This window comes from Vicia villosa, linkage group LG2, assembly GCF_029867415.1.
Source record: "Vicia villosa cultivar HV-30 ecotype Madison, WI linkage group LG2, Vvil1.0, whole genome shotgun sequence".
Classification (NCBI taxonomy): domain Eukaryota; kingdom Viridiplantae; phylum Streptophyta; class Magnoliopsida; order Fabales; family Fabaceae; genus Vicia; species Vicia villosa.
Genome location: NC_081181.1, coordinates 5,093,645 through 5,103,334, shown reverse-complemented (window position 1 = coordinate 5,103,334; position 9,690 = coordinate 5,093,645). Strand labels below are relative to the sequence as shown.

The 9,690-nt window shown below is 30.9% G+C and overlaps 2 protein-coding genes across 2 annotated transcripts; one reads left to right on the top strand and one right to left on the bottom strand.

Annotated features, from left to right (window-relative positions):
* The first annotated feature begins 3,424 nt into the window (after positions 1-3,424).
* On the top strand, positions 3,425-4,414 carry LOC131645787 (ribonuclease 1-like). Its single transcript, XM_058915996.1, has 2 exons — positions 3,425-3,702; positions 3,799-4,414. The coding sequence occupies exons 1-2, from the start codon at positions 3,448-3,450 to the stop codon at positions 4,243-4,245; spliced, it is 702 nt and encodes a 233-aa protein (XP_058771979.1). The 5' UTR covers positions 3,425-3,447; the 3' UTR covers positions 4,246-4,414.
* Positions 4,415-7,567: 3,153 nt separating this feature from the next.
* LOC131648874 (F-box/kelch-repeat protein At3g06240-like) lies at positions 7,568-9,235 on the bottom strand. Its single transcript, XM_058918602.1, has 2 exons — positions 9,044-9,235; positions 7,568-9,001 (listed from the first exon to the last, which is right to left on the bottom strand). The coding sequence occupies exons 1-2, from the start codon at positions 9,086-9,088 to the stop codon at positions 7,829-7,831; spliced, it is 1,218 nt and encodes a 405-aa protein (XP_058774585.1). The 5' UTR covers positions 9,089-9,235; the 3' UTR covers positions 7,568-7,828.
* Between the last annotated feature and the right edge of the window lie 455 nt (positions 9,236-9,690).

Genomic DNA, 9,690 nt, shown 5'->3' with positions numbered 1-9,690 from the left:
CCAGCTTGTAGTGACGGAAACGATTTATGGCGCTTTGAGGTTTAGGAATGATAGAGTGTTTGAAAACTAAGTGGAAAAAAGAATGTAGAAAAGAGTATACTTGATAATATTGAGTATAGGGGGTGGTATAGTAGAAAGTTAAAAGAACACATAGCTAGATTAATGAAGACTTAGTTGATTTTGGGTGGTATAAATTTGGGGATATCATTAGGGATCGCCTTGTACTCAAATAGTTATTTTTTATTTAATCCAAGTTGATTGATTAAAAAAATATATAATTTTTGCATTTTCAGGATTCAAACTCGTGACCTCAAGTAAAATTTCTTTGTGATTTTTAACTTTTGAAAAGTGAAGAGACATTTTTGAAGATGTCATGAAGGGTAATGAGGAGAAATTAACTTGATACCCCATTTTTATACTTGTTCATTTTTAACCCAATTTTACCCTTGATGAAAAAAAGTTGGAAAACAAAGAATTTCCGAAACAAATTTCTAGTATCCTCTCCAAAATTTCCGGTACAAATCACCATAAATTTCAGTTAGAAGGAATTTTCCGGTACAAAGTTCCGGCATACCAAAATTTTCAAATTTTCGGTATGTTTCAATTTTTTATTTTTTAAACGGTTGAAATTTTGCCGACATTTTTGGAGGGTCCTGATTGCACCGATACATTTGTGTGGTCTAGAATTCACTATCATTTATATAAATAGGGGGTGTTTGGGTAATTGGATAACACATCATTTTAACAAAATGTCTCTTCCTGAGTATTTGATTTAAGTATCTGTGTATCTCAACGACCGTAAGCTTGTTGTTCAAATTAAGATTCCAGACGACGGTAAACCCTTTGTCACCTTGAAAGAAACGTTGAATAAGTTGCTTCGTGATTCCTTTAACAGAAGGGTGACAAAGATCGAGTTTCGGGAGGACTGAATTGATATATATGGAATGGTGAGATACAACTTAATCGAGTTGAAGAAGGATGAAGATGTGAGGGCCATGTGGAAATCATTTCGACGTAGGATAACTAAAGATCCGACCGAATTTGATGCGCAGATCCAAAGATCCGTGGACGACATAACAAAGTGACTGATTCGTCCAGAGTCTTCCGGTATTGCCTAGGTTTTCATGTTTCAGAGTACTGTTTATGCTTGTCAGTTGCCATCTGATGTTTGTTAACTATGTTTGTTTGTTATTGATCTTGTTTTTCTTTATCTACTCAAAAAGATTATGCAATAAAAAAAATGTTTATATATAAGATGGTGTTCATACAAAATATACACTTATCTTTTTAATATTATTTTTTTTGGTAAAACGTGGTATTATGTTTTGATATGCTTTAATCATTTAGACGGTTAATTTTCAAACATAGTCTTATAGATTAAAAAAATGAATTTTTATTTAATTATCATCATAAGAGTGTCCAAACTTTAATGTGCTTAGGTGTTGATTTAACACAACACAATTCAATTATACTTTGAGAGAAAGTTATATATAAAATGTAGGTGAGTAGTGCGGCTAGCTAGAGATTTAAATAAAGATAGAGGTTTAATTTATAGGCACATAAGCATATAAAAATAATTGCGTAAAAAAAAGCACAGAAAAATAATTGAAATCTTTCAATATAAAAAATGATTTATAATAAAAAAAATGACATTTCAAAATAGAGAAAAAGGTTTAATTTATCGGTACATATGCATCTAAAAATGATTAAAATCACTCAATATAAAATATAATGATTTATAATTTAAAAATTGGTATTTGAAAAAAATTAAAATATTCATAATCTATTATAGCTCATCACAACTATACTCCTAATTATAAAAAGTATGAAGCAAATTTATGTCATTGTTTATAAAAAAAATTAGATTAATTATGTTAAAATAGTAAAGAGTATAAGAAGAAGTATTTCACAAAATAAGAAATTAATAATGATAATAGTATTCTAAATTATATATTATTTTCTTAATGTTAAAAAATCGAATTTTAATTGATTCATTTCTCACAAGTATCTTTCCTGAGTGTCTCATATAATAAACTTAAATTAATAAAGTATAATTATTTTTATTCTTATTTAAAAGATATCAAAGTAATACTAAATAACTAATAAAAAACAGAGAGTGTTGTAAGTTTAGGAAGCCCTTAATATAGTTGAGGAGGTGATAAAAATTTAAAAAATTTAAGTGTAAGCAAATTATAATTAATGCAATATAGATGTTCTTATTTTTATATCAAAGTTATTAATTTTTTTGTCTAGACGATATTTATTTACTATAGTATAAAGTTATTAATTGTAGTGTAAAGTTAATGATTAATTTTTTGTATAGACAATATTTATTATAAAAGATATTATTAAATTAATTTACTATATTAAAAAAATTATATAATTTAATTAATTTAATTTATTAATGAAAAAATTTATATAATTTTGAAAAAGAGAATACCTATCAATATTACGATAAAGAATAGAAAAATAATTGTCAAATAAATTCTCTAGCAATTAAAATGTAAATGAAATAGAGTGTTGTGAAACAATATATATATATATATATATATATATATATATATATATATATATATATATATATATATATATATATATATATATATATATATATATATATATATATATATATATATATATGAATGATATTATAAAATAAGTTTTAAATTAAAATTATATAAATTGTCTATAAAAACCTTGAAAAGTATGATGTGTCACAAAATTAAAGTCATGGTAATAAGATGCAAATGTAGTTTTGATGGTAATCTATTTTGTTAATTAAGTTTATAAAAGATTGAAATATCTCAATATAAAAAGAATAATTTATAATAAGAAAAATGGTTTTTCAAAATAGATCAGAGGTTTAAATTATTGGTACATATGCATATAAAAATGATTAAAATAACTAAATATAAAATAATGATTTATAATTAAAAAATGATATTTATAAATCATTACAGCTCATCACAACTATACTTTTAAATTGTAACTAATTATGAAAAGTAGGAAGTAAATTTACGTCATTATAATTATATATAAGAGAATAAAACTAATTAAATTAAAGTACTAAAGAGCATAAAAGAAGTATTTTACAAAAAATAAAATTAATAATAGTAATAGTAAGAGTGATAGAAAAAATAAGAAAACAAATTGGTTGGTGGATTAAAACAAAAGAAAATATAAAAGTGATGTATTTAATTAATTTTGCATTTTTCTATTTCTGTATAACTTGTACATTTTTGTAGAAATAGATGAACTAAGCTAGGAGGCAATTGGAATTTGAATTCTTTTTTGTTCCAATAATATATTAATTATTTGCTAATTGCTATATCTAAGTATACGTGTGTGTGTGTATTGTGATTTAAAGAAGAAATGAGAGATTGCTTGAGTTGATTCTTGAGTTATAAATAATAGAGCTTTGATGTAAAAAATATTCATCTCACTAAAATGGCTTTATCACCAAGAATGATTGTAGTTATTATTCTGATAAGCTTTACATTTTCACTTGTGGGAGCTTATGATTACTTGTCATTGGCTCTTGAGTGGCAACCAGGATACTGCAGGAGTAAAGATATTACAATTCCATGTCAAAAGATAGTAGATGACAATTTTACAATACACGGATTGTGGCCTTCGAGCCAATCGGGTCCTCATCCAAAAGATTGCCCTACAGACCTTCGAGGGAGATCTTTGGATGAAAAGGTGATGACTTTGTTTGTTTATCATGACAAAAGATATTACTTTTGTTTTATATAATTACATGTATCAACAATAACATGAACTTTTATTTTTTGACAGACGATCAAAAGTTTAATACCAGGCCTCAAGATATCATGGCCAAGTTCAACTGGAGCAGATGAAAAATTATGGAAAGCTCAGTGGGATAAGCACGGAAGATGTTACTACGACGGAAACACGCATAGGCAATACAAATACTTCCAGACAGCATACAACTTTTGGAATGGATTCAACCTTTTTGATACATTCAAGGCAGAAGGGATTGTGCCTGTTAAAGGAGGCAAGCTGTACACTACAGAGGCTGCAATAAAAGCCTTCAGAAAGCACTACAGCCAAGACAGGGTTACCTACATTCCTGAGTTCAAGTGTTCTACTCCTAAGCCGTCCTCACCAAGTGAATTATATGAAATCATTATGTGCTTGGATCATGATGGAAATGAGCCCATCAACTGTACAACGACTTCTCCATCTTGTGGTAAACAATTTTTATGGAATTCAGAAAAATAATAATCATGTAAAACATATTGCTTCCGGATACACATACTAAATAAAAAGGAAGCAACTATATGGTGTTTATGAATGAATTCTCATGAAACAGAGCATCTATATATTATGCAAGAGATTACTGTTTATTTATCTATTATGAATTTCAATAAAATATATATTCATTAGACTATTTCAAATCCACACTTAGTTCTCATTTGAATTCTACTTTACTTCTTTCCCTCTGAATAAACCAAACAAATGGTGTTTCTTATTTCCCGCGAGAAGAAGCTTCACCAGGTTTCTCTTTCGGTGAATGATCCTTTGTAATCTCAGTAAATTTTGAACATAATACAAATGAATCAATTAAACAATTCACTTTACTACCAACTATCTGACAAAACACACACTATACAGATGAAGAACCATATTGTGATTAGTGCATATTTCCACACCATCTACAATCGAGTTCGCAAAGGTATCATGTTGCACTACTTTAGCCTTTTATGCAGAGTATTGGAGTCCATGAGGACAATTAATTAGAAGAATATATTAATTTTATGTTTATTTGATTTTCAGTTAATAAGAAGAATATATTAATTTTATGTTTATTTGATTTTCAGTTAATAAGAAGAATATATTAATTTTATGTTTATTTGATTTTCAGTTAATAAGAAGAATATATTAATTTTATGTTTATTTGATTTTCAGTTAATAAAAAGAATATATTAATTTTATGTTTATTTGATTTTCAGTTAATAAGAAGAATATATTAATTTTGAACAATTTAGCTTATTTCAATAGCGCGCAATAGCACTGCTATAGCGGCATAGTGTAACCGCACGGCCCCTCACGGCTACGCTATTGGTCTGCGAAGCGCTATTGACGATAGCGGTCATAGCCGCTGCTAAAATCGCTGTCGTACTGGCACTAGGGTGGTGCAATAGCGGCGTCATTGTGATTTGATGGCTGCTATTCTCAATCACTAGGATATTGCAGTTTCTATTTTGAAGTATTTATGTATATTGTTTGAATTTATGTTTACTATGTACGTTGTTTTTTAGTCTTCACAATATGGTCATCCTGCTATCCACTATGCAGCTATAGCATTTTAGGGGTTGGCGCTACACGCCGTTATCCGAGATTAATAACCTAGGTGCTATAGTGGATATACAAATTGTCCCGCGTATGGTGGGATTTTGGCTCTCCGCCATCCGCCATGGACAACACTGGTTTGGTCTGTTGTTTTTTTTTATATATATTATTCATCTCCCTTTTGCTAATGCTATAATGTCTTCTCATGAATCATATTTCAAGATAGTAACATAACAAATAGCCTAATTATGAAATGGCATTTAATATGTATTACTGTTGATATGGTGCTAAAAATCTACCTATTGAATGTGCAATACATTTTCTTTTGCATTAATGTTTTTTTATTAAGAGTATTGGCAAAATGAGTTCATGTGTTCTTATTTATTGTTAAATGGTTTTCAACCTTTTAAGGGCAGCTTAGTTTCAGTTGCACTACATCACTTATTTTGTAGTGAAAAGATATTATTATTCATGATCAGGTTGAAAGCAATGCTCGATTTGTAAGGTGGTCTGATGGTAGTCTTCAGTTGTTAATTGGGAATGAAGTTCTTGACATGTCAGAGCAGGATGCCCAGCATGATCAATCACATCTTCTCCTTAGACATGGAAAGGTGAATTTCATTTTTCTCATAACATGTTTGATGATTTACTTTTTTCCCTCAATGGACCATGTGTACTTTCTTATAGGGAATCCTACAATCACAAGGAAGGCTATTACAGAAAATGAGATTTATGCCATCTTCCTTGTCCTCAAATTCTCATCGGTTGTTGACTCAAGGCAGAGGAAGGTTTATAAGGTTAAAAACTGTGTTACAGACATTGATCTTGAGAGGGAAAAGGAGGAAAAGGAAAAGGTATAATCAATCATACAAATTAGTCACATACTTATATTTTGTCTCAAATACAATAGTCTAATTTCCCTATCATTTCCAGGCTGAAAATCAAACTATTAGGGCTAGCCAACTGCTTAGCCGTAAGCGTGACAAGGTGAATAAAAAATATACTCCAACTGACAGGAGGCGTCAACTTTCTCCTGGGTTTTTAGAGGATGCATTGGACACATGATGATGCAAATGATTTAAGCATAATTTCAATTTGCTTTGTGCTTTTTTGCTCTTTATTATTATACACAGCGTGTGGCTAAAAAAAAGGATCATGAAATTATAACTACATTCAAAGTTCATAATAACATGCTAAATGCATGGACATATCAAATTTAGATTTCTTACTCGCATCAAACACTAATAAAAACACCATGGGGCTTCTACTTCAAAATCAATCAAAACCACCGGCACTACTATCACAAGCTCGTGTTTTACAGTCCTCTTATTTTAGTGTGTAGGGAAACTCTTATGATGTGGCATCCGCGACTCAGACTCTAATGGATGATGTAGTGAATGATATGATAATATTGTTGTACGTATACATTTTTCCCAAGCGTAGGCAGCAAAAGTTTCATTGGAAGTTAATCACACTCCATCAGCATTTGCAGACAAATTGTCACCCTTATCAGTACCATCAACTTTACTAATTCTCTTTAGAGGGTACAATGCCTTCATTGCATGTCAGAAACATCGACCCATCAAACATTCACCAATGTTGTTAAATAGTTGGAATAAGGGTGCTATACCATCAGTTTGCATAAGGGTTGAGGTCTGAGGTCGTGTCCCCATGAACTTTCCCTGCTCGTCTCTTTCGTAAAAGTTCCTCTCATGTCCACAATTTTCTCTTTATAACCACTGCATATATCTGAGGTCATTTTCATAGGAAGAAATCTCAAAAGAAACTTCAAAATTAACAAGTATAACTAATTTTGTAAGCATGTGAAAAATAAACTGTTAATTACTTTATAAAATTATCCTTTCCTTTGAATCATATAGAGATATGCATCGGTATCATGAAAAGTTACACATTGTTTATTTCTAAAAGTAATTACACCCATGTATTATGATTGATAATATGAAAATAGAAAGAGAAGAAGCAAGTGAAGGAGCTTCCACATGTGCATTTAATTTCAGCATATTCACACTCTTAACTATACAATGCCAGCATCATCTTGAAATGAGGATGCTTGGGTACTAACATTCAAGCTTACTATACAATGCCATCTATCCACCCACCCAACTGATATGGTTATGGGTAAACCATTAAACCAGTAAAAATGAGCATGTGTTGGATGTTCAACAATATCTAAAGAGAAATATTATAAACATTCATGTATATATTTGAAGCATAATGAAATGAAATTCAATTCAAAAATTGGAGCACATTCATTAAAGAAAACATAGCATTATTACAAATGAAATAGAAACATAATCTGTTTGCAAATTAAAAAAGAGTAAACGTTCAAAATTAAATTGATAAAACAAGATCCATATCACCAAGTATCTTCTTAAATTGTCAACTACATGGTATAACAACTATGAATTGTGAAGTTGACAAATCACTTTGTAAGATAAAATTCTAATAACCTCCGGGTGAAAACAATATGAAGAAAAAAAAACTAGTTACTTCATGATCCTCGAATCGGGAGAAGGCTTTCCTGGTAATGTCCGATTGTACAACAATAATCCTCTCCTTTAACACCAAGCTCCTCCATGATTCCGGTGCTCAAATCAACCCGTACTAGTTCGTCATCTAGTTTTCTAAAGAAAATATATCCCCTCTTCCCAAATCCAATTGGATGCCCCTCGATGGAAGGCATGGGGCCACAAATAAATAGTTTGATCCATGATTCCTTCACACCGAGTTCACCTAGAATAGATATGTGAAAAATATTATCGTTGTCATGATTTATGATAAAAGCAACTGATCCATTTAACACCGCCAAGTATCCATAATCCAACTCAGTTCTTTCACCAATGGGTGTTGTAAAGAACACTTGATCACTCAGGTCAAATGACATGAGAACCATTTCATGTTGATTACCCTGAAGCAACCAATGACATGCACCATCCGTGTACAATTCGACACCAGTAAATGCATTACCAATATACCACGGAGACATATCGTCCATGTGGAGTATCTTCCAAGAATTGTTTCTTAGACTATATATCTCAAAAAAAGGGTCATACAGCATACCTTGAGGTGGAGGAGAATCAATGTCATAGTCATAGCCATCACAACTTGAGCTATCAAAAGATACATACTGAATGAGCTTAAAGTCATCTCTTAGTTGGTCATAACCAAACCCATGAAATTCATGATTCACCCAAAGGAGAGGGTGTTGTGGTACAAGCTCATCTGGGCTATGAGGAATGACAAGGAATTCATCGGTAGCCGGGTTCCACAAAACATAGCTGACCTTATTTATATCATCCGTCCCTGGATGAGTTTGTGCAATACAAAAAACACCGTTAACACTTGTTTTTCCCAAAATACTAATTACATGGTCACCCTGTTGTAATGGAGGTGGCAAATTTAATTTGATTCTACTATCGAGCAAACGCAATTCAGCGTATTCATGATTAGCATGGTCACGTAGATATATGAGGAGAAATGGTTGATAATCATCATCACAATTGTTATGAGATAAGAAATGGTTTCGAAACAAGGCCATGAAATGAGAGTTTTCAAATAAAGCGGACCATGATTTGCGTACGCATCCAAAGCGTTTCAATGATTTTATGGGCAGTTTCGAAAGAACGTAGAAAGCAAGATCATCGTGAATATACTTTCTGCTAACCTTTGAATCGTTGAACGGTGGTGATTGCTTCTTTCTGCTAACCTCTGAATCGTTGAACGGTGGTGATTGCTTCTGCTGATAATCCATGGTCGACCTGAGCTTTGGTGATGGCTTCAATTCACTGATACCACAGTTGCTAGGTTAGAGAAATGTTTGAATTGGGGTTCCAAAACCCTTTTTTTTTTTTTTGTATTTGTTATGTGCCTTCTATAGAATGAAGAAAAATATTTGGAAATACATGTATAACTTTTTTTTTTTTTGACCGATGTATAACTTTTGATTATAAGTTATAGTAACTTTTTCCATTTTAGGGATAAAATTGATTTATTATTAGGCTAAGTACATGGTACATGGTTTCATTATTTGACACCCCTGTTTTCTTTTTTATACTACTATTTACTGTGAAAAATGGTTTAATTTGGCACCTAAAGTCCTAAAATTAAGGGTTACTCACAACATCGATCAGTTGATCTTAAGACATGTGCTAAGGTTTTTGAATTTATACCGGTTCTATCGAAATACCTTATCAAAGAAATGTACCACAAATGAAATAAATATTAAACTAATAATCACAAAGCCGCGTACCACAAAACAATCACGATAACAGATAACACAAAAACAGAGTTCCCAAATTTGATCATAACTTGCTTAGGCAGTGGAAAACTACCAACATTTTTTTGTACAAAATT